The following is a 25,099-nucleotide window of genomic DNA, read 5'->3' as shown; positions in this document are numbered from 1 at the left end:
TCAGCTGGTCCTTTCCGCGCCACGTGGCGCAAGCGCAGTGTTCCCGGGTCCCCAGCAGGCCTGTGACTGGCTTCGGCTCTCCTCTCTTCTAGAGCGTCACTTTTGTGTTCCGTCTTCCCTTCGTGGCTTGTTGATGTCGGAAGAGAAGGATAGGAGCCCTTCAGGGAAGATGGGAGGCGAGGAGAAGCCGGTGAGCGAACTGAGGGGGACCCGGAGGCAGGCTGGGGCTCTGCTTGGTGTCCACCGCGCCCAACCAGGCGGGAAGGAGGAAGCGGCCCGGGCCGTGTGGGTCGGAGGGACCCGAGGGGGACAGTGGAGCTCCTGGAGGAGTCAGAGCCTCTTTCGGGGAGAGAGTGTCCATTTATAAAGTAGGGCGGGGCCTTGCAGGTCATCTCTAGGTCCATCCTCTTTGCAGTTGAAGAAACCGAGAGCCTGAGTGAGGGACTAGCTTAGAGCCAGACATCCCATTACAAGCCGCGACAGAATTAGAATCTAGGACACGGGACTCCCAGAGTAATGCTTTTTACTCACCTTAGGCGGGAAGAACACTGCAGAACCTTGTTTAATCCTAAAACCCCGTAGGGGTTCCCTTCACTTTAAGAAAGGGAAAACTGAGTCCCCGAGATCTGACCCAGTTTACCCAGTTTGGGTGGTTTATAGTAAGCGGTAGAGGCCGGGTGTCTTAGAGAGGTTACACACTTCCCCTGCCTGGTGCTGTAGACATGCCTTACCACATTCACACCTGCTGATGATTTCAGCCTTGCACTTTGACTTTGGTCTCATCTGCTTCTTAGGAACAACTCCCAGGTCACTTTCACACCACTAGGATGAGTTGTTTTGTTTTGTTTTTTAAGTGATCAAGCAGATGTTAGGTTCATTCTGCCAGGCGCTGCTGGGAGATGAAGGTAAGCAGGTGAAAAGGACCTAGTGGTGCCTGATATCAAAGACTTCACAGCCTGGTGTGTGAGGCAGGAAAAAAAAATCATTGTGCAGTGTGATCAACCGTGTGGGATTTCAGAAAGAGAGAGCACCTAACTCTGCTTGGGCACAGCTCGTTTGGGTTCACTTAGGAAGTACGAGTCTTAAGTGCACCAGGTAAAGCAGGCATGGCAACGCTTCCCAGGTAAAGGTAGCAAGGGCAGTAAAAACGGACACCCAGGAAGTGTCCTTAAGCTGCTTGCAGGGGATCAGTCTGTAGAGGGAGCCACAGCTCTTAGAAGGATTTCAGGCGATAGACACTTGAAATTGTATTCTACAGGTGAAAGTTTTTAAATAGGAAAATGATTAAGTGTGGATTGTAGTTTTAATTAACGATCATTCAGGCATTGGGATGGAAGGTGTGTTGAAAAGAGGTGAGGCCACAAGCAGGAGGCTGTTGCAGTAGTCCAAGTGAGAAGTGGTGATGTCTCAAGCTAAAACAGCCTCAGCCCTAACTCTGAAAGGATAAATCGCATAGAAACAACAGTTTTCTCATCAGTAAAATAAAGATGTCCTCTAACTCAGGAATAGAATGGGGAAAATGCGTATGTGCATATTTCTAAACTGCATAAATGAAATTTAAGGTGATAAATGGTGCCTATCCATAGAGTTTTCTCCATTTATATTTTTCACTTAAAAATGGTATCTTTATTGTTTTGTAACTTGTTTACTTTTTTTGCTTAATAGTCTATAGTCAACAACTTTCCATGTCCACAAATATTATGTTATGCCATTCTTAATTGGAGTTGATGTAGAGCTAACAGATAACATGATTTCTCTGCAATACCTAGCATTGAGTGCTCACTGGGGGTCTGGTAGTATATTATGCATTACATGCATTAACTCAGCTTTTTCAATCCTTTTAATAACTATGAATTGGGTTCTGTTATCCTCGTTACACAGATGAGGAGACTGGCAAAGAACAAGTAAGTACCTTGCTCAAACCCAATATTCAGTAACCAATACTTATATCTCTGGTGCTGTCTTACCTCCTGTCCCCTGCCTAGTAATGAGTCAGGGACAGATACTGAATCAAACTATTGGTCTTCAAGACATACCCGAAGACCTGTCCCAGTCTCTGGGTCTGAATTTACACCACAGTCTGTATAGGTACTTTTCCTTCAACTCCTAAATATCCCTGAGGAAGGTAATTCTGTAGCTTCTCTTCACAGTTCCAACTTTTGGATTGAAATTTTAGATTGCTTGTACATAAATGCATGATGCATAAACTCAGATTTTTTTTCTGTTTTTGTTGGAAATAGAGAACAGTTGCCAAACATCTTCCTTATTGTTGTAGTAAAGATGGACTGGAGCTCAGGGTTCTAGAGTAACCTGTTTTAAAGTCCTGGCTCTGCTACTTACTAAGTGTATACAAATAAGCAAAATACTTTATTCTCCTTGGGCCCGTATTCTCATTTTTTAAAAAAGAGGTATTTGGGCCACAAAAAACCTTTCTGTTAATTTTCTCCTTCTTTTCCATTACTCCTGTTCATTTGACAAATATCCATACGACTAAAACCAAAAACATACAATCAGAAAAGTAGAAGTATCTCATTATTTTTCCATTTTAAACCTGCACACCTGTGGTTCAATTTCATCCCTCTTCCTAGAGATACTTAACTAATTGCATCATTTCTACAGTGGAGCAAAGGCATATAGAGAGTCTTATAACTTTATTGGTTAGTACTTATTGATTGGAATAGGTGTAAGTTATATTCATTTTTTATCTACTGACTATAAATGAACCTGAAAAGTTTGTGAAATCCAGAATCCCAGAGTGGGAAAAGTTTTAGCTCAGCTTGAAATTAGAAGTCATATTTTTTAATTTAGTTTATTTTTTAAATTATACAGGTAATACATTTCAAAATGTCCAACTGTTAAATGGGTAAATAAACAGTGGAATATTATTTGGCAATAAAAAAGAATGACGTACTGATGTGTGTAACATGAGTGATCTTGAAATCCTGCTGAGTGAAAGAAATCAGTCAAAAAGACCACATATTATATGCTTCCATTTATATGAAGTGCCGGGAATAGGCAAATACATAGAAACAGTGGATTAGTGGTTGCCAGGGGCTGGGGAGAAGAGAAAATGGAGTGGCTGCTAATGGGGACAGTGTTTCCTTTTGGGGTGATGAAAATGTTTTAAAACTGAACGTGGTGATAGTTGAATGAATATTGAATTCTATACTTTATATGGGTGAATTGTATGATGTAGGAAAGTATCTCAGTAAAACTGTTGGGAAATAAAATCAAAGACCACAAATATACAGAAAACTGTAATAAAGACCCCCCCCCTCTTATCCCCAGTTCTACCCTCAAAACTCCTTCACTACTGATGATCATTTTCCTCCTTAGAGTGGACTGCTCTCAGCACCTGGATGCGTATCTTTCTTGTGACTTAATGTGTGAATCTAGAAAAATCATCTAGCTTTTTCGGATTTAATTGTATGTGTAAAATAGGAACGATAATGATGTCAATCTCACAGGGTTGCTGAGAACTAGATACAGATTGTTTGTGGGGAAACTTTGTACATTGTAAAACTTTGTAGTACAGTTTGCTTTAGGATGTTTCTGCCTGAGCACTGAAGTAAGGTGTTCATTTCTGTGAAGATTCTTTTCACAGCATCCTATAATGCATGTCAGAGTCTCTTGACCTTGTGGACTGGATAATTCTGTGTTTGGGGAGGCTGACCTGTGCATTGTGGGATGTTTAATAACATCCTTGTCCTCTACCCACTGTATGCCAGTTGCACCCCCCAGTTGGGACAACCAGTGTCAGCTGACAATGCCAGGTATCCGCTAGGGGCAGAATGTTCTTCTGGTTGACAACCACCAGGATAGACCAACTGGTTGCCTTTTTACACAGGATTTACTGCTTTAAAACTTTCTATGACTTCATGTACTTCTACTTATTCCTTACGGAAACCCCAAAACCCCATAAGATAGAAGTGTTTGCTTCTGTCTAAGCCCTTGTCTGTCTTAACTGACATGATTTCCTAAAACACTCTGTTTTAGTTAGCCTGGTTTTATCATTCTCTCTCTTCTCATTCTCTCTCTCAACATTTCCACCAGTTTCTTTCCTCCATTCTCAAAATCCAGTCTGTTAAAATCTTCATTCATTAAAGTTAGTTGTCCTAACTTACTTAACATCTAATCATAATGCTGCAGCTGTACTCTTCCTCCTCTGGGGGGTTCTCACATGTGTGTGCCTTAGTTTCCCTGGAGAGATTAAGTTTGCACATTGTAGGAATTAGGCTTCTTTCTTAGGGTTTAACAAAAATCTATGAGCACAGTCTCTGAGTAGTACTTGTAGAGTGGTTGGTTATATATTAGATTCAATTTTTTTTTCCTGCAAATACTATAACTGAATAAATTGCATGCCTTTTTGTGGCCATATACTGAGTATATGTCCAGGCAAACCTGAAGTGAGACTCACAGGACAAGCAAAATAAAGGAAATGTGAAAACTTGACTATTATCAAATAACTCCTTTCTACTTTTTTAAGACGTGCTTATTGCAAGTTGTTAATTTGTCTTTGTCAATGGTGAAATTTTTTGTCTTTTGAAATCACATTACTCACACCTCCCTTTTTTAAATACATGCTCAAATAATATCCTCAGAACTTTTCTGGGTGCAGCATGACAGGGTGTCAGATTAGAGTAGAATATAAAATCTTATTTCTTCTTTGCTTATGTAGGTAGGTGCTGGGGAGGAGAAGCGAAAGGATGGAGGCAAGAAGAAGAACAAAGAAGGATCTGGGGACGGAGGTCGAGCAGAGGTGAGTGTTTCAGAGCCTCGTTGTCAAAGATTGACAAGTGACAGGTCTCACACTTAATCTGTGTAAGATTGTAGATGGTTTACATGGCAGTAGGTGGGAAACTCTGGGAGAAGAATTAGGAAAGGAAAGTCTGAGCGAGGGAAAAGATTCGCAGCTATTTATTGAAAAAGGAAAAGTATATTGAAGTAGGATTGAAAGATAATCTGTGGGATTAGATATAAAAATCAGAGAAAAAAAGCTGGAAAGAAGGGGATTGGTAATTACTCAGTTGCCAGCTTGGATGCCAGCTGTCTGATCATTTCATTCAATAAGATACTTAGAGGTAGAGACTCGATGTTTAAGTTTACACTGAATGCAGAAGATACCAAAGAGGGCCCAATTCCTTGACCCATCACACTTTCCACAAGGACTTGCCACTAGGGTTTGGTTTTGAGCCAGATAGATCTCCTTGGGGGCCTCGCCATTGTAAAGAAAATGCTTATAGTTCCTCCAGCTCTCACTGAGTGTAGGTGGCATTTCAAAAGTCAGCCTAGAATCAACCTGGTTTCTGGGTGTTCTGCTTTGAGCCAGTTAAGCTCGTCTTCCTACTTTATTTTTGAAGTTGAACTGCTGTGAACCATGTTTCAGTTTTTGCTTTAGTCATTGCATTTTATTAGAGACTCCTTAGAAAATCACCAGGATGTGGAAGCACAAAGGAGCAGGCGTTCTAGAAGTGTCCTGTAGGACAGTAAACCGGCTTTACAGAGCTGCTCTTACTAATGCCGTGTCGCTCAAGCTGAAGGGTCAGTTGGTAGGTGATCAAGAACTAAGTGTTGCTTGGAGCCCCACCCAGTCATTTCTCTTAGGTTTTGTTCATTGTAGTCCGCTGTAATTATGGGGGAAGTTGTTGGTTGTGAATTTTAAAATTTGCAAGTAAATAGAAAAATACGAATGTTTCCTCATCTGTTTTTCATGTTTCAGTACAGTGGTACGTGTTAATTCCATCACAGCTTGAGAATTAGCCTGCAAAGAGGAAAGAAAAGGTGCAATTAAAGGACCCTTTTGAAGAGAATATGTTGAGTACAAAATGTGGCCATATGTGTCTTAAATGATCTGTCTGGAAAAAAGTTCATAGTGAGCGGTCCAAGACCTTTCCTCCTCCTCCTCTGTGCTCCCATCACTTATGTACTTGTCTTACCCCCCTTCCAGGGGCAAGGTGCAGGTGTTATTCTTCTCTTTGAATTCGGAGAGAATTTTTCTTGAATGGGAGCCCTTAAGTCAAATAAATTTATAGTTGTTTAGTTAAGAATTGTAAGTGAACTTATAGTCTGACCAGCTACACAGACAGTTCCTTGAACAAGATTGAAACAAAATGGAAAAGCCATTTTATTTCTAGTATTATTTATAACTATATGTGTCATTTAGATAGAAAAATCCTTCAGAGGACGTCTTAAAAGGAAAAAATCACCTTATGCAAATAGCAAATGGCAATAATTGTCCATTTAAGATATGACAGCCACGTGTCTGTTGTTATTTATATTTTTTGTTTTTTAAAAAATTCTTACAGTAAAAATTAGAAGAAAACAGCTTTTAATTCCTTTTCTTACCTTAATTTTAGGATAAGATTTAGCTGTGCTTCATGATTTGGGCAATCCATTTACCATTGTGCATTAGTAATCATAATTTTTGTATTGTCTGTTTTTATTCTTTCTTTTTTCTAAAGAGGAAAGCAAGTATTTACTAATCATTTATTTCCTCTTTTCTTGTCTTGCAGTTGAATCCTTGGCCTGAATATATTAACACACGTCTTGAGATGTATAATAAACTAAAAGCAGAACACGATTCCATTCTGGCTGAGAAGGCAGAAAAAGATAGCAAGCCGATTAAAGTCACTCTGCCTGATGGTAAACAGGTCAATGCAGAATCCTGGAAAACTACACCATATCAAATTGCTTGTGGAATTAGGTAATAGTTACACCTGTCTTCATCTTCTGTTGTTTATAACTAAACTCTTTTTTTTATTATCTTGTTAAGTTTTATCTTCATGATATTTTTATGTTACTGTTTGTGTTTTTAATGTTTAATTTATATTATTTGGGATTTTAAAAAAATCAAAATGCTGTGGAGCTCTGTACTCAGGATTCGAAGTTAAGGGGCGCCTGAGTGGCTCAGTCTATTAAGCGTCTGCCTTTGGCTCAGGTCATGATCACAGGGTCCTGGGATCCCTGCTTGGCAGGGAGCCTGCTTGTCCTTATCCCTCTGCGTACCACTTCCCCTGCTTGTGTGGACCTGTGCGCTCTCTCTGTCTTTCTCTGTCAAATAAATAAATAAAATCTTTTTTTTTTTAAGTTACTTAAAAAAAAAATTCAAAGTTAATTTTTGAGAGAGTCCACTTTGGTTCTTATGTGACAAAGGATTTTATATTATTAATTCTTCTACTTCGTAAATATCACAAAACTAAGTAGACAGTGTTTCACCTATTCTGACTTAAATATCTGTTTTGAAGTTAAAAATGAAGGTAGAACATCTCACATGGGGCAGTTAAGAAACTGATATATGACACATGAAAATAATGTACTATTTTTATAAATCCAAAGAAACATGTCTGATCTTAAAACTTGTATTGGGTTGGGAAGAAATAACAGAATTAGATGCAAACTTTGTAGTACAGTTCAAGCTTTCTAACTCTGTTATGATTGGGATGAATCATTGTTTATAGGAAATTATACAGATGGGAAATCATGAATTGATGCACCTGTCTCATACCAGGTATGGGCAAACTGTGGTCATAGCCTACTTTTGTCCAGCCCCGGAGCAAGCATGGTTCTTAAATGGTCTGAAAAAAAAAAAAACAAGAAAACTAAGACGTGAGAGACACCATGTGTGGCCCAGTCTGAGATATTTAGCTCTTTACAGGAAAAGGTTCGCCAACTTCTTTCTTGAACATTCTAATTTAAAACATATAATATATATTCACTATATCCTTCACCCTATATATGTAATTATTTCTATTTTTACTAATTCATTATATGTTGATTTCAACCACCTGCCATCACCATGTAATTGTTAAAAATGGTTTATTATCATCAGTTTCGTACTGTTGAACCTAAGGCCTAAAAGAACAAGTACAGAAAGAGGTTTGGGAACCAGCCTAGCCGGTTAGTGGGAAGCCCATGATCATGATGCAGCTGGTGAGCGTAGAAGCAGTTGGCCTATGAGCCATGAATCTTTATTGTGCCATGGACACTAATTAGTACTTTTTACAAAGAAAATGGAGTGTTTCTGTTAATTTGACCATTGCTTCTATCTAAAGTACTTCTATCTTACTCCAGAGGAAGTATGAAGAAAATTGTAATATTAAGTAGATTTCCATGTGAGATCATAAATAACTGGATAGACCTCTGAATATAAGTTCAGCCTTTCATTTTAGATGTAACTGATAGCCTGAATTACATAGCTCTTCCTCTGTTGTTGAACATTGAGATTGTAGCGGTTTAATTCAGGCTCCTATTAGTCCAGGAACTTTTTCTCTACATTCTACAGTGTTGTCCTCCAGATTACATTGTAATTTCATCAAGTAACCGATTAGAAGATATTTTTTTTGAGAGCTGCAAAATTTTACATAAGGCAAACTGATCTGCAAGTGAGGGTGCATTATGACATTTTTACAAAAGTCCAGAATAAATTCTTGGCTGTTGTGTGCAGAATTGTAGCATAAGTAACAGACTGTTGAAAGGTTTGGGTAATCAGTTGTGAATACAAAAGGGAAGGAAAAAAAAGGCGTGTTCCATTTGCTTCAAAAGGTTTTTCTTTGAAGTTTTGTTTGTTTTAAATCTGAAAGTTTAAATACTTTATCCTTTCTTTGGAAAATTGAAAAAGATGATCTAATATGTTCTGTACATATCTACATTTTCAAAGTAACTACTGTTAACATCTCAAGGTACCATTTTGGGCCCTGAGATAAAAGCTATTTTCTCCCAAAGAATACAGAGACTATTAGTCACCTTTTGGTCAATTCTTTAATCTTCTGAAAACTTTTACACCGATATGATAAAATACATTTCTCTCTGCCAGATCTGTGTATGTGTTATGAAGTGTGTATATGGTTTTCATTTTACTGGCTTTATATGAGCTCAGAAAGAAAGAAAACATTGGACGTAATCTGTGGGAAATTCAGTGAATTTGAAAATGGGATAGGAATTTATAGTTTGCTTAGTTGTACTTATGCAGAATAAGGAGGGAACCATCCAGCCCTACAAGGCTTGTCAACTGAAGCTTTCAGGTGGTAGGTTTATTTAAGACTAACAATACAAAGACGGCAAACTTCTCCTTCACAGTGTGGAGTGTTGTCTGCTTGTGTCTAGGCTATGACAAACTGTCACTTCTCTAGCTGCCCATTCAGAACTATCATCTGATTAATCTTACTCAGTTCTCTAGCCATGCAGCTTCCTGAACCTTTCTTAACTCACATCTCCCTCGTCTAGAGTGCTGTCTCCTCTCCTTTTCTTCCTGTGCAGGCCGCGATCCTTCAGCCCCTCATTACTTAATTCTCAAAGCTTGTCCACACTAATCTGACTTCTGCTGCATTCCAGTCCTCAGAATTCCTGTGGTTCTTACACTTGGTGTGGTCTGATTGTGTGGTCTTAATCGCTTGGTGATAGTTTATATCTGTGCTGTCTGTGTGTATAGTTTATATCTGTGCTGTCTGTGTGTAGATGACTTTTTAAGTCCAGATTATAAACAAGTTTTATTGAATAGTCCTATATTTTACCTATATGCTGCTAGAAATCATACCATCTTAGGCATTTACAGAATTTATTCTATCTCACGGAAAAGAGCTATTACAGATTTCAAGCAGGAGGGAGAGGAGAAGAGTTACTCAGTAGCCCCTCTTTTTCTTTTTTGGAGTCTAAATAGCTTGGTTTTGTGGAAAACTTTATTGGGAGAGATGAAAAGATTAATCAAACTGCTGAAAATTGTTTATCACAGTTGTGTCTGCTTAAATAAGAGGCATTAAATGTAAAGTAATAGATTTCTAGATTTGGGGGATCCTCTAGTTATACTTGGGTACATTTAGGGAGTTTGTTGTTTTTTTCCATTTTATTTCAGAAAGCTGTAATACATCTAAGTAACATATGTAGTGTTAATGTAGAATATATATAGTGCTTATTTTCCTGTTTTTATTCTCACGTTAAGTGTTTCACTACAGAAGATTCTTTCTTACATTCTTTTGTATATATATATATATATATATATATGCTTGTGTGTATATTTTTTCAGTCAAGGCCTGGCTGACAACACTGTGATCGCTAAAGTGAATCAAGTTGTCTGGGACCTAGACCGTCCTCTCGAGGAAGATTGTACCTTGGAGCTTCTCAAATTTGAGGATGAGGAAGCTCAAGCGGTAAGTTTTTATTTAGTCACTGAATTGCAAGATAAAGGTTCACATTTCCAGTCTCTTCCTGCTCCCACTGTCAGTGGGTTTAGAGTTTACTGGTATCTTATTATCATATTTGAAATCATTATTATTTCTTTCATTTAGGAAAGCAGCATAAAAGAGCATGCCTTGTGTATTTAAGAAGTGAACTTGAATAAATTTATTTTCATTACTGGATACTTCAGTGAGAAAAATGTTCTGGGATTTTTATTAAATTTTTATTAAAAATTGGCAAAGCAAATAAAAATTCCTTTACCCTGTCAGTCAACATTTAAGCAGTATGTATAGATCTTACAAATAAAATTGAACACATCTTTAAACTACTGTCCCTATTGAATAATTAATTTCCATATTTTCCTTATCTTAAAATGCAAATCTGCTTGAAAGCACTATAAAAATCAGCCTGCACTTGATGGCAAGGTTTTCTTCTTATTTCTCCGGGATGGTATACCATATAAAGGAAAATAAAATATTTTGTTTTATTATGACAGTTACTTAAATATGTGTTGTGGTGGTTTTCAGATGTATTCTGCATTCCGTAAGTTTTTTATGAAAATTTAAAAAATCATTTCGGTACCTTCCAAATCTTAAAAATATAACTTTGGATATATTCTGACTCATCTGACCACCTTAAAAACCAAGTACAAATGACCCCTAAACAATATGAGTTTGAACTGTGTAGGTCTACTAATACACAGATTATTTTTCTATAAATAAATGTAAGTATTGTTTGATAAAATAGATGTATTTTCCATATGATTTGCTTAATAACTTTTTTTTCTCCAGCTTACTTTATTGTAGCAATGCAGTATATAATGTGTATATACCCTGCAAAATTTGTGTCAATTGACTATGTTATCACTAAGGCTTCGGGTCAGTAGTAGGCTGTTAGTAGTTAGGTTTCTGAAGAGTCATGAGTTATACTAAGGTTTTTGACTGCATGGAAGGTCAGCATCCCTAACCCCTACATTGGGAAGGTCAGCATCCCTAACCCCTACATTGTTCAAGGGTCAGCAGCGCTGCTGTCAGATTTCAGTATCCATATTGTTTGTCCGTGTGTTTTATAAATGAGTTGTGGGGACAAGTTATAGCACCTTAGTTGTTTGCGGCCAATAAGGAAAAAGAGTGTTATTCTTAAAATGTCCCACATCTCAATAAGAGCCACAGCATAGCATGTGGGAGGTAGGATATGGGCTCATTGTCTCAAAAGACCCTGACTCATTACCATCAATAAGACAGTCACTTTGTGAGTGGCAATTGTTTTCAGGGACCAGAGTCTATCCCTTTTAATTAATGATGCTAATTTGAATTTAATTTAATTAGTTTGGAAACAACTAAACCAGATGATCTCTAAGGTACAAATGCAACTTAGTAATTAAAACCCTCTTAAATTATTTGGCTCTGTGTAGAGTCAAACCAAAGTTTATACATATATAAATTTAGATTTTTTTCATGTCTTAGGTTTATTTGTAGTAAATTTTATATATCTCTTTTTTAAGGCAGCCATATTAATTTACAGCGTATATGCTCAAACTCAGACCATCCCATTTTTCTTTGTGTTTTCAGGTATATTGGCATTCAAGTGCTCACATAATGGGTGAAGCCATGGAAAGAGTCTATGGTGGATGTTTATGTTATGGCCCACCAATAGAAAATGGATTCTATTACGACATGTACCTTGAAGAAGGGTAAGTTACGTAACTGAATAAAAAAAAAGTTCGGAGTTACTCAGAGTCCATACGTTATTTTTAAAGAGCTCTCAGTAAGGAAGGAATGATAATAAGCTTACTGCTTAATAGTCACCAAGTGTTTCCACTACCAAAACTTGAAGTGTTGTAGTAACTTATGAAGTACTAGTAACTTACAAGAGCTCTGTTGTAGATAGTGGAGGTAGAGCCCTAAGGGATGTTGGGAAATAAAATGAGGCCGATCATAGCGGTGGTGGAGGGAGGGTTCAGTAGTGAGAACAGTCTCCATGATGACCAAGGTAGAAGCCACAGAAAATATAAAATACAAAAATAATAATAATACCTGGTTTAAAATTCTAATATATGACACAAGGGTCTATTTTTCTTATATTAAAACTCTTCACATTTTTTTAAAGAAATATTTCACCAAGCTACTAGGTGAGTAGAATAGAGTGGAAAGAGATTAATTATACTTCCTCTTCCTTCAGGGGTGTGTCCAGCAATGATTTCTCTTCTTTGGAGACTTTATGTAAAAAAATCATTAAAGAAAAGCAAGCTTTTGAAAGACTAGAAGTAAAGAAAGAAACTTTACTGGAAATGTTTAAGGTAAATTGAGCTGTAACATACAGTCTCCACTTCTGTATTCCTCTGTAATGTTACTTGAAGTTGTCACACTGGGGTTTAGTGTATTAAGTTGAAGCATGTTCTTTAGAAAAACATGTGTTTTTAAAACATGAAGTATTGACATACTTGTTTTCCTACAGTGCTTCAATAAGATGTATTTTGAGTTACATTTCAGCTGTAGTATTTAGAGATAAAAATTAAAGGAGGGTTTTTAAACAAACAATTTTCCTATTTTTAGTACAATAAGTTCAAGTGCCGGATACTGAATGAAAAAGTGACTACTCCAACTACCACAGTCTATAGGTGAGAATGTCAAATGTCATTAAATGTAACTAAAAGGTATATATGTCTTTTTAAGTCTTTCTTTTGAAAATTTCCTTTCTTTTTATCTCTAGGTGTGGCCCTTTAATAGACCTCTGTCGGGGTCCTCATGTCAGACATACTGGCAAAATTAAGACTTTGAAAATACACAAAGTAAGCAATATAACTTTAGAGACTATATGAATGTATTAATCTAGTATAGGTTATGCGTTTCAACTTCTCTTGGTTTCTCTTTCTGCCTGTTTTTCCGTTGCAAACTTAAGGATGGATTTTTTTTCCTCATCCTAGTAATTGCTCAATGTCACTAGTCTTTTTTAACTGAAAGTCTGAAATGGTGACTGACTCACCATCCATCACCGGAGCACATGGGGATGGAGCTTTAGGGAATTCCCAGAACTCACACGGTCATGGTTCTAAGAGCTTTGAAACTCACTATTAGTATGTGCTTTTGCCCTTTGTCTGAAGTAATAATTACTTTACTTGTGCTTTTTAACCAAACTAGTCCTGCCTGTTTTTGCCAGTTCATAAATATTTTATGAGTGATTATTCAGTTGCACTTTGAATTATAAAACTAAACTGGGTCATTTTAAGATTTTTTGTTGTTGTTGGTTACTTTACATTTTTGCTTAATCATCTTGTGGCTTGCATCTCTTGTTCGTGGGGTTGTGCTTTGAGTGGATAGTTGAGAGGGAGGTAATTTTCTTATCATGACGACTGCTATAAATTTGACTCAGAGACCAGTATAAGAAATAACATCTAGTTCAAAATAAGTAAGATATTAACAGATTTGAATATTGTTTCATGGTTAATCTTTGTTTTCAGAATTCCTCCACATATTGGGAAGGCAAAGCAGATATGGAGACTCTACAGAGAATTTATGGCATTTCATTCCCAGATCCTAAAATGTTGAAAGAATGGGAGAAGTTCCAAGAGGAAGCTAAAAACCGAGATCATAGGAAAATTGGGAGGGTATGTTAAAAGAGAATAATAGTGTTTCTAGACTGAATTTTCTTTATTTTTATCTGTAACTCAGTTGTATTAAGTACTAGGAATTTCCTCTTAAAAAGATGCTGTGGCTTTCTAGTAGTTATTCTGCTATATTCTATATAATCCATAGATTACTTACTGATTATCTTATTGTTGTCTTACTGTTTACTGTCCACATTATCTTTCTATGATGTACTCAGTACCACCCAAAGACTCGTTTTAACTACTACTTGTATTGAGAACAAATGCTGATGACCTAGCTCACAGTAAAAGAAGCATAGCAGTGTTTCATAGAGCTGAGAGAGAGATAACCTTGGACATTCCTGGTCTCACTGACCTATTTTAAAGACATGGAAACGGATTTCCCCTGAAATTAATCTACTTGTTGCCCAAGGTGACATAGCAAGTCACCAGGGGATACTGTGGTGTCATTTTCTTTATCCCTCTACCCCTTAATGTTTTCTAAACTAGAAGTTAGGTTTGATAAAAACATGGCATTTCTAAAATTGTGTTCACTCTGTGCCATCTCCTACCCTGCTTTCTTGGTGGCCTAAAATAAATTCCAGTGGTAAGGAAGTACCAACAATTGGTGGGGCCTAAGAATTCTGGGTATTTGTTGGGGGAGTGGTTGGCAAGAAGGCTGGAGGTTATGCTGCTTTCACCAAGACCCAAAATCAGGCAAGTTCATCAGCATCTTCTCTTTGATTATCACTGTCATTTTCCTGGTCTCCTTCCTGCTGCTCTTACTTTGAAAAAAGAAACAATATTCACATCCCAGAGGTTTGAGGTATTAAAACTATGAGAGCTCCGCTGTGGATAATTGAAAAGAACTAAAGACCCCTGCTCCAGGTCATTCTTGGGTAAACTTGACTGGATTCAGGAACATAACAGGCAGAGAATGTACTTCATGCTAAGTTGCAAATCAACTGCGATTCTATGCTATTGAATGGCACCAGAAGTGTTAACGTTTTCTTTGATTCGGGAACGGCATACATTAGAATACAAGATATCATATTCTGAACTCAGGAACACTGAAGTTTATGTTGATGTTATGTGCATATAGAAACGTTCTTTTGCTTCTCTTTTACTCAGGACCAAGAACTATATTTCTTTCATGAACTCAGCCCTGGAAGCTGCTTTTTCCTGCCGAAGGGAGCATACATTTATAATACTCTTATTGAATTCATCAGGGTAAACCATATTCATTATTTTCTTCTGTAAATTTAGGATATAAGTTGATGATATTAAATAAGGTCTTCTGAAAGGAAAAGATAATCTTGTATTTGAGAAGAAACATTTAAAAGAATGAAAATGCAAGTGTGAATTTCCATAAAATGTTTTAAAAATCCTTCCTCCTGGGGCACCTGGGTGGCTATCCGTTAAGCGTCTAGACTCTTGATCTCAGCTCAGGTCTTAATCCTCAGGGTCATGAATTCGAGCCCCACATCGGGAGCCTACTTAAAAAACAAAACAAAACAAAAAACAAAATTCTTTCCTCCTAATACATGACTTTATCCTTTTACATGTGTATGTACTCAACAGAGAAGCTGGTGAACTTTAAGTGGGAACTCTGTGTGCTCTTTGACAATTTATATTTTCCTCAAAAAAACAAGTTAGTCATTACATAGCTTTTTTATTCTTTACAAAATACAAAGTCTTTCAGGCTTATTCTGATTTGTAGGGAATAATACCACGGCCATCTGCATACTCACCACCTCATTTACCACACATGGGCAATGGCCTTTCTTGCTTCAGATTTTTTATTTAAGTAAAATAATACATACAGTGTAAAGGGAAAACTCCCTTTTAGGACCCCTTTTATTCATTTCCCTCCTTTACTAGAAGAAACTACTATTTAGAGTTAGCATGTATTCATGTTATTTTATATCTACCCATACGTATGTACCCTAAATTGTTTATGTGTTTGTGGAGTTCAGATTTACATACATGAAGTCTCATCGTGTATTAGTCTTCATAATGCAAAAAATCATAATATTTTTAAAATCCTGCTTATTTTCACTTGCTATTTTATTCTTTAACGACCCATACCAGGCCCGTTCCTTACTGGTAGACACTGATGTGATTTCTCATATTACTGATTATACAGTAATAGCATTGTTTTGATAGGCCTCCTTATGTATGTGTGCAGGGGTTTCCTCTTTGGTATATACCTCCAAGTGGAATTTCTGGATTGTAACATGTGTGCTTCTTGAATTTCCCTAGATAGTATAAAACTGCTTTTTAAATCTTACTCCCACCGGAAGTATGATGTTCTCTGTTCCCTGCGTGTGTATCGTGTGTGTTTTCGAACAGAGCGAGTATAGGAAACGAGGATTCCAGGAGGTGGTCACCCCAAACATCTACAACAGTCGCCTGTGGATGACGTCGGGCCACTGGCAGCACTACAGTGACAACATGTTCTCCTTTGAGGTGGAGAAGGAGCTGTTTGCCCTGAAACCCATGAACTGTCCCGGACACTGGTATTTCGCAAAGATTTTCCTTTACTGCAGTTGGTCCTGGATTACTCTCCCTCCTTTGAAAGTATTTTTGTTTAAAACAAATTATGCAATTAGGAGAATATTTAAATGCAACGTTATTATGATATTATAAACATCTTTCATGCACAGTTAGATCCTCAGATATGTAGATATCCAAGAATGGCGGTGGGGTGATAGCAGCGAATAGGCAGTGTATAAAACAGGGAGACTGAACGTGGGCGCAGCGAATTCTGTAGATGTTGTTTGTTTGTTTTCCTTTTCTTAAACATGTTCTTTTAAAACCTCGCTAATGAATCGACCTCCTTGGGAGATCTGCCTTGCTTTGCAGTTATTTTACTTTCTGTCCTTGAAAGTTAGCTGAAGAGTGACTTCAAGGGAAGACTAGGAAGAAGCTGTGGCTCTGGTCGCTTGGTGTCTGCAGCTCCCAGCAGCAGGGCCTCGGAGCTGAGGGCCGAGAGGACTGTCCATAAGGGAACTGGGTTGTAAGTCAGGGAGCCAACGAGGTTTGTTCTTAGTTTCCCCAGATTCTCTAAAGTTGCTGAAATACCTTCAGACAGACAGAACTGAAGCAGTTTTGAGAGTGACAAGAAAGCAGTCTTTAGTTTCCAGTGTATTAAATGATTAGTATGGAGCCAAGGTTTTTTTTTTTTTTAATACGAGCATTAAAGGCAGTCCTCAAATTAATGGAACTATTGAGCACAAGGATTTGACTCCAGACCCACGGGAATCGGTTTTTATCTTCTGTTAATTGTGGATGGTTGTATTATAATGTATTTGCTGGTTTACTCATGCAAGTACTTATATTCCGGTATGAACTCCAGGATTTGAGAAATGTTGCTTGTATGTTTTATGCTTGTGAAATTAAATATCAGTGGGCTTTAATTTTCTTTTTCCTTCAGCCTTATGTTTGATCATCGGCCGAGATCCTGGCGAGAGTTGCCCCTGCGGATAGCTGATTTTGGGGTACTTCATAGGAATGAGTTGTCAGGAGCGCTTACGGGACTTACACGGGTACGAAGATTCCAGCAAGATGATGCTCACATATTCTGTGCCATGGAGCAGGTAGTATGAAATTCTGTGGGATAAAATAATTGAAAGAATTGTGAATAAAGTCAAGGAAAGTTACCACTTGTCTTTTTTTTTTTTTTTTTTTTTTTTAATTTAAAGATTGAGGATGAAATAAAGGGTTGTTTGGATTTTCTACGTACGGTATATAGTGTATTTGGATTTTCTTTTAAACTGAACCTGTCTACCCGTCCAGAAAAATTCCTTGGAGATGTTGAAGTATGGAATCAAGCTGAGAAAGTAAGTTTTGTTTTTCAGTATACTTGAATACTATTTGACGGAAATGAACTTGTTTCAAGAAACCCAAGCCTCTTTAAGTGGCTAAAAGCAAGAGAAAATTGAAATGGTTCCTAGGCTTGGGCAAGCTAGTTTTTTAATGTATGATTTTAGATTATAAATAGTTGATATATTTTCAGTCATCGAGTTGTAATTTACAGAAGGGGGGGATTGGAGGAAGGTGGTCCAAAGATAAAAACTTCCTGTCGTGAGAACAGCAGGTACCAGGGACATGATACGCATCGTGATGCCTGTTGCGAACACTGCTGCATGGTACACAGGAAGGGCGGTCAGAGAGTAAATCCTGAGAGTTCTCGTCACGGGGAGATGTGTTCTTTTTTCTTCCCTTTTCTTTTTATTGTGTCTGTATGAGAAGATGGATATTTACTGAATCTAACATGGTAATCATTGTACAGTATATGTAAATCAAACCATTGTGGTGTACTTCTTGAATCTATACAGTGATGTGTGTCAGTTACTTCTCAGAAAAGGAAATTTGTATGTGAGTGTGGTTCAGTGGCCGAAATTCTAACACAGTGCACAGGGACTCATGAAAGTAATTACTATAGCTTTAGTCTTAGATCAGGCTGGAGGAAGGGAAGTTGCAGATGAACAAAATAAAAATCATTTTTCTTTATCCTTAGCAACTTGAAAACAGTCTGAATGAATTTGGTGAGAAGTGGGAGTTAAATCCTGGAGATGGAGCTTTTTATGGTCCAAAGGTCAGTACGAAAGTATATTTGAGTAATGTGATTTTTATTTTGGGGTGAAGAGGACCTACTTTAAGTTAAGAAAGAGAGAAAGCGAGAAAGAAAGCAGGCCAGTCCTGTTATAACTACTGAGTTCAGCTTTAATATAGACAGCAACTTAAAATAACCCAATCTTTACTGTTTAGATTGATATACAGATTAAAGATGCGATTGGTCGATACCACCAGTGTGCAACAATCCAGTTGGATTTTCAGTTGCCCATCAGATTTAATCTCACTTTTGTAAGGTGAGTTTCTGGTGTCTGCTCTGAGTATATTGTCTTTAGGGGCATATAAAGGGATATGTAAAGTAAAACAAATTTTTTTTCCTATGTAGCCATGATGGTGATGATAAGAAAAGGCCAGTGATTGTCCATAGAGCCATCTTGGGGTCAGTGGAAAGAATGATTGCAATCCTCACTGAAAACTTTGGCGGCAAATGGTAATTTTTTCATTGTTTTTGTCCAGACAATGTAAATTGACTAGAAGAAATGTCTGCTGTACAGTTTAGTTATACAGTAAAAAAGGAGAATGATCTGATTCGTCCCTTCTAATTAATGACAAGTGTTCACTAAGGAATCATAATCGAAACCATAATTTTTGCTTTAAGAATAATTATTAGTGATTTTATTTATTTCAGAACTTGATTTGTTTGAATGTTATATAATACTTTCTAATTAGGAGCTACTATACACTAAGAAGCACATTTGTTGTTTTGGGATTAGTATGGTTTTGATGTTTTTGTCTGAGTATACAAGAGTGGCTTTGGGCTCTCCTCTTTGAGTATTGTTGATCATAATAAGCAACTATTTTGACATCATTTCGAAGCCAGTTACTATTCTAATTGAAAGTACAGACTCCAAACTGATCAACACTTTTTGTCTTGTTTCTACAACATTATGCTTTTGCTGGCAGGAAATGAGCCCATGACTTCGATTTTATTTTTAAGCAGTTTTGTCTGGGCCCACAATTTGTAAGGGCGGTTGAAAGCCACACAAGGTTATAAAACACCCATTACGTAGAGTCTGCTGTATTGATTGTATTGATGCAAAACTTGTAAAATGTAAATCTGTTCTATCTTACATATTGTAGTCATTTCAATTTTATTTCTGATTTGGTTAGTTCAGTCTTTAAGGAGAGTTCGTCATACTTGTCAGTGAAATGAGATCATCACTTTTTAGTTCTGTTTCACAAAACCAAATCGAATATAGAAAAAATTCTCTCCATGGTTTCTAGAGAATAGAACAATCCTCAGCTGGTTGCGCCAGCCAGTTCCAGTAGAATTTAGTGCCTTATCCCTGCTGTAATAAGACAACTGAAACTAGAGCAGTGAAGAGAAGTACTAGACCTCGTGTCTGCAGCACAGTGAGAATTTAACATCTGAAATACTCCACAGGTAGAATTACAAATGCTTAGTTTTTTAAAAAGAAGTGAAAACATAAGAGAACATAGGGTGGTCAGGCTTGCAAGACTTCCGGACATAAACAGGGCGCTACAGGTGGCAGTCTGCCTTTAAAAAAAAAAAAAAAGTGAAAACACTCATTTTTATCAAATACCATCACCAGTTATTATCAGTTACAATTTCCTGAATCCTGCGGCATGGATCTTGAATGACTGAAGGCACAGTCTGGTCCCAGTGCCCAGGAAAAGATACTGAAAAGTAAGCTAAGAAATGTGCCGTCCTTGTTTAGGAAAGGGTCCCAATCCATATTAAATATTTTTAATTTCTTCTGAAGGCCCTTCTGGCTGTCTCCTCGTCAGGTAATGGTAGTTCCAGTGGGACCAACATGTGATGAATATGCCCAAAAGGTAATCCTTAAATACAGCTTTTCTTTCAATTTACTGTCACTTGGCTTTTTAAATCTCATTACGATATATATCCTTGGTAGATCAAGCCAAGGTGGTATAAAGAAATGTTACTATTTCTGAATAGATTACATTACCTCTTTTATACTTTTCCTGCATGTTCATGATCAGAAGACATAATTTGGATAGTGTTTTATATACTATTATATATTTAGTGTTTAGTATGAGGAAATAGTGAATGCTATATATTTCATATATGTAGTATGATATGTAATTTCAGATGCATAATGCAATTTAAGTTGCTCTTTGACTCAGAGAGTAATTTTTCTTCATATTTGTAATGTATATTTCTTCAATTATTTGTAAATTTTTTTTAGATTAATGGTGCCAGACCCATGTTTTGCCTTACCCACCAAAAACCTACCTTACATATAGATTCATAAATATCCATTCATACTTCACATCTTAAAGACGAGAACAGTCTTTTCTGTTATAGCGACAATTCCATACCAAGGAATTTCAAATCATTAGAAGTTGTGTTATAAATAAGCATTGTTTTATAATTGCAAGCTAAAGGTAATAAAGGTTAAAACAGATCTAAATATCAGAGAACAATATCGTAACCTCACAGCCATCATCTTTCTGCGTCATCAGAAAAAATACACCCAGGTCTTAACTGTCCTTAAAAAAATTCATGAACATTAGACCACCTGAAAAGCAAACCATTCAGACATACTGTATTTCTGTTACTGCAACAATAGTTTTAGTTGTAAACGATAAAAATCAGTTATGTCCCGTGGTTAATTGATTATACTTTCTCTTATTTGCATTATGAAAGTTCACATGATAGGAGAAAGGTCTATAATTAAATAACTCATTTCTCAATTGTTGCCAATACTGACTTCTCCCATTCCATCGGTGGTGGGGGTGGCATTTCGAATTATGCAAGCATGGCTTTTTGGCTGTGTTGAGTGGACAGGGTTGGGGGAGCACTACTGCTGTTACTTAATGACTAGAAACCAGAGGTACTAAACAGCCTGTGATTATCATTCCACTTCCCCGAGTAGTGCAGCTCACGTGCGTGTAAGGGCCCATGTTAAACTAAAACACTGGTGTTTTAGTCTTTAAAATAGCATACAGTTGAAACTATAGTCCTGTCCTGGCACTCTTAATAAACTGTGTGTAAGGACCCTTCTGAAATTTGTGTACTTAACAAAAATCTCTATTGGTTAATGATCATGTAGACGTAACAGCCTAGTAATGAAGTAAAACTGGTTTATTCAAATCTTGTGTCCTGTTAGTGGTAATTGGTTATCAGGTAGATGGAAATTTTAATATAGTTTAATTTAATTTACAAATAGTAAAATTTAACATAGTGTTGAGTTTTTGTAGAAAGGAAAAATACTAAAAACATTGTTTACTATTTAATGTACAAAAACTTAAGACGGTTAAGTGGAACTAGTATTTTTTAGGGGAGAAAGAAAGGGCATGGAATAATAATCTCTAATGTAAATAGCCAACTTTAGATTACTGGAAGTTTATTTCGGGAAATTCCAATTTGATCTTTGCCTGTGGCTCCTTAAGAAGGAACCTTAGGAAGGTTTCTTTTTGGGGCGCCTGGGTGGCTCAGTCAGTTAAACATCCGACTCTTGATTTTGGCTCAGGTCATGATCTCTGGTTCATCAGATCGAGCCCTGTGTCTAAGATTCGGTCTCTCCCTTTCCCTCTGTCCCTCCAATACCCACCCCCACTGGCACACTCTCTTAAAAAAAAAAAAAAAAAAAACAACTTTGTTTTAATCAAAAAGGAAGTACCTGGGGCACCTGGGTGGCTCAGTGGTTTAAGCCTCTGCCTTCAACTCAGGTCATGGTCTCAGGGTCCTGGGATCAAGCCCCACATCGGGCTCTCTGCTCAGTAGGGAGCCTGCTTCTCCCCCGCCCCAACCACCCCCGCCACCTGCCTCTCTGCCTACTTGCGATTTCTCTCTCTCTGTCAAATAAATAAATAAAATCTTTAAAAAAGGGGGGGGGTGCCATTCAGAAAGGAAAAAACTACTTTTTAGTATTTCTCAAACTTGTTCTCTTTTATTTTGCATAAATTACTCTTGTAATTTCTTTCTTTTTTTTTTTTTTTTCTTATAGAGTTCTTTTTAGCTTGGGTCATATATACAAGGTTATTATTAAAGAAACAGTGTTAAAAGACAATTTATATGGCGGTTTGTATTCCACTTTTTAGAAACAAAAGAAACTATTAAGGTGATTTGGACCTATTGTTTGTGCTATCATCAGTTTCTTTTAAAATGCGGAGCGCACACAAATGACAGCAAGGACTGAATTCCTCTTCCCACCTTGCTGCCTATTTGAGAGATTAGAGATACTACATTCTGTGGTAGACTGGATATCTATCACTATGTATTAATACGGAGACTAATAAGCAATTTATTTCTTGGCAGCCATTAAGTGAATTTATGTTTGCAAAGGGATTTGTTTTCTTTTGTAAAGAGAGCTGATTAAAGTTAGCTGATTGCCTGAGTTCTGATTTTTATGGGTTTTCTAAAACAATTACCTCTCAAGAGCAAAATATATCTTTTTGTTTTTTGTAAATGTAGTCCTAAGTCACAAATTAATAATATATGCTTCAATGTATCTAGTAGCGCTCCTTTTTAAATATTTGCATGACTGTCCAAATCCTACATTAAATAAAATCATTCAAGGTCAAAATCTAATTCTTGTTTTAAATCTGAAGAATTCTGTATCTGTTTAAATAGGTACGGCAGCAATTCCATGATGCTAAATTCATGGCGGACATTGATCTGGATCCAGGCTGTACGTTAAATAAGAAGATCAGAAATGCACAGTTAGCACAATATAACTTCATCCTAGGTAAGAAAGGAAACTTACTGAAGAAAACCTGCCAAACCTTAAGAATTGACACTGAAATCTTGAGACTTAAGAGAATTGTGGTTGATAGTTTAATTTCCTCTAATCCAGATTCTTACACTATGAAGTTCTTTCATTTGTTATAACAAAGGGAAATTTTGGTGTAAAAAAGAATATTGTTTAAAAGTTTGTATAAAAATCTTCTTTCCTTTATCTCCTGTTCTTTTTATATGGTAAGTTTTTATTAAGTGGGCTGGATTAAGTGACTCAGTAAGTACAGTGGTTTGAAGCATTGTAAAGTGATCTATTTTTTTAAATGAAAAGATTCTTAAATTGGTTGTCTAACTATACATGGTCACCTGACTATTTTATTTTTTTCTTAAATAGATTTTATTTTGTAGAACACTTTAAGTTCATAGCAAAATTGAGCAGAAAGGACAAAGTTACCTGTGTATCTCTTGCCCAAAACCGACACAGCCCACCTCACTACCAACATCCTGCACCGAACTGGTATACTTCTTAACAAAGTCCGCAGTTCACATAGGGGCTCACTGTTGGTTTTGTCCATTCTGTGGGTTTGGCCAAATATATAATGAGATTCCACCATTGTGGTTTTGCTGTTCCCCCCAGGTCCTCTGTGCTCCACATACAAAACACTCTCTTCCTAACCACAGATGACCACTGAGGGGTTTTGTTTTGTTTTGTTTTGTTTGTTTGTTTGTTTTACTAATTTCATGGTTTTGCCTTTTCCAGAATGTCATATAGTTGGAATCATACAGCATGTAGCCTTTCTAGACTGGCTTCTTTCAGTGAGTGATAGGCATTTAAGTAAAATTCCTACGTGTCTTTTCATGGCTTGATAGCTCATTTGAACATTTTAAAAAATCAAAAGCTACATGGTGGCTTTTAGGTCCTCGGATCATTTCTGTTCAAATGTTCGAGAAGAATCCTTCCACCTAATAAAGCTTTATGTCTTTTGTTTTAGTTGTCGGGGAAAAAGAGAAAGCCAGCAGCACCGTTAATATCCGTACAAGAGATAATAAGGTCCACGGAGAACGTACGATTGCTGAGACCATCGAGCGGCTGCAGCAGCTCAAGCGGTCCCGCAGCAGACAGGCAGAAGAAGAGTTTTAATGAAGAACTTGACCCAGATTGGCTCACTGGGAAAGGATGAACAGTGTTTCTGAAATATTAATTTTATACTCTAGAGAACATCAATTTATACCAAATTTGGAGTAGTTCGGTGGAGTCTGCATGGGTGACAGCAGGATCAACCTATTTTGTGACCTAGACGGGTTTTAGATAATGTGTATTTGAAGGAGATAATTAAAAGACACTAAATGATTTTATTTGTTAAATAAACACTGGAGCACTGGAAATAAAACATGAGGAATGCTTTAATGTAATGTGGGACAATGTTTTTTATAAATTTAATGAAGTTGAAAAACAAAAATTTTCAGATTTGATTAAAGTAAAAGACCAGAATTGGATTATGTGGTAAAAATAAAAACTTGAATTCATGTAAGTTTCAATGCTCTGATCTTTGCATATATATATATATGTATACATATATATATATGTGTGTGTATATATATATACACACACCTGCCTGGGACAAATTGTGTGATTCAGTGTTTAATGTTTTCTAATATGATGTCTGTCTGGTGGGACTGCTGTTCTTAGAGTGGGGGATGGGCTGGGTACCTGCTTCTCTGGCCTAGGAGGCAACTTTTAGGAGTGTCACTTCTTTTCAGATGACACCAGTTAGAACCAAATACGGATCTAATATAAAGTAGATTTGCACAAGGTTTTAAGATGAAGATGAGTTTTTATAACATTTTTTTTTTTAAGATTTATTTATTTATTTGACAGACAGAAATCACAAGGAGGCAGAGAGGCAGGCAGAGAGAGAGGAGGAAGCAGGCTCCCCACTGAGCAGAGAGCCCGATATGGGGCTCTATCCCAGGACCCTGGGATCATGACCCGAGCTGAAGGCAGAGGCTTTAACCCACTGAGCTACTCAGGTGCCCCG

The 25,099-nt window shown here is 37.1% G+C and overlaps 1 protein-coding gene across 5 annotated transcripts; it reads left to right on the top strand.

Moving 5' to 3' along the window:
* TARS1 (threonyl-tRNA synthetase 1) lies at positions 1-24,587 on the top strand. Of its 5 annotated transcripts, XM_032337667.1 has the most exons (20): positions 1-190; positions 4,679-4,759; positions 5,720-5,726; positions 6,513-6,703; positions 10,019-10,142; positions 11,742-11,863; positions 12,352-12,469; positions 12,726-12,790; positions 12,883-12,961; positions 13,631-13,777; positions 14,888-14,986; positions 16,109-16,275; positions 17,193-17,355; positions 17,461-17,598; positions 18,279-18,356; positions 18,530-18,630; positions 18,720-18,824; positions 20,119-20,191; positions 22,956-23,070; positions 24,053-24,587. In XM_032337667.1, exons 2-20 carry the CDS (start codon positions 4,707-4,709, stop codon positions 24,199-24,201), a joined length of 2,094 nt encoding a protein of 697 aa, XP_032193558.1. In that variant the 5' UTR covers positions 1-190; positions 4,679-4,706; the 3' UTR covers positions 24,202-24,587. The 5 variants fall into 5 exon arrangements, with proteins under 5 accessions (XP_032193558.1, XP_032193557.1, XP_032193560.1 ...); XM_032337666.1 differs by lacking the exon at positions 5,720-5,726; XM_032337669.1 differs by lacking the exons at positions 1-190; positions 4,679-4,759; positions 5,720-5,726 and adding an exon at positions 5,732-5,813.
* Positions 24,588-25,099: the final 512 nt, after the last annotated feature.

The sequence above is a fragment of the Mustela erminea genome, chromosome 3 (genome assembly GCF_009829155.1).
Source record: "Mustela erminea isolate mMusErm1 chromosome 3, mMusErm1.Pri, whole genome shotgun sequence".
In the NCBI taxonomy this organism is placed as follows: Eukaryota; Metazoa; Chordata; class Mammalia; order Carnivora; family Mustelidae; genus Mustela; species Mustela erminea.
The sequence above is the reverse complement of the archived record's forward strand: the minus strand, read 5'-3'. Positions and strand labels throughout refer to the sequence as shown.

Coding starts and splice junctions, on each gene's coding strand:
- TARS1 (XM_032337666.1), top strand. CDS start 134: ATGTCGGAAGAGAAGGATAGGAGCCCTTCAGGGAAGATGGGAGGCGAG. Junction 11,864..12,351: donor GACATGTACCTTGAAGAAGG/GTAAGTTACGTA, acceptor CTCTTCCTTCAG/GGGTGTGTCCAGCAATGATT. Junction 20,192..22,955: donor GTGATGAATATGCCCAAAAG/GTAATCCTTAAA, acceptor CTGTTTAAATAG/GTACGGCAGCAATTCCATGA.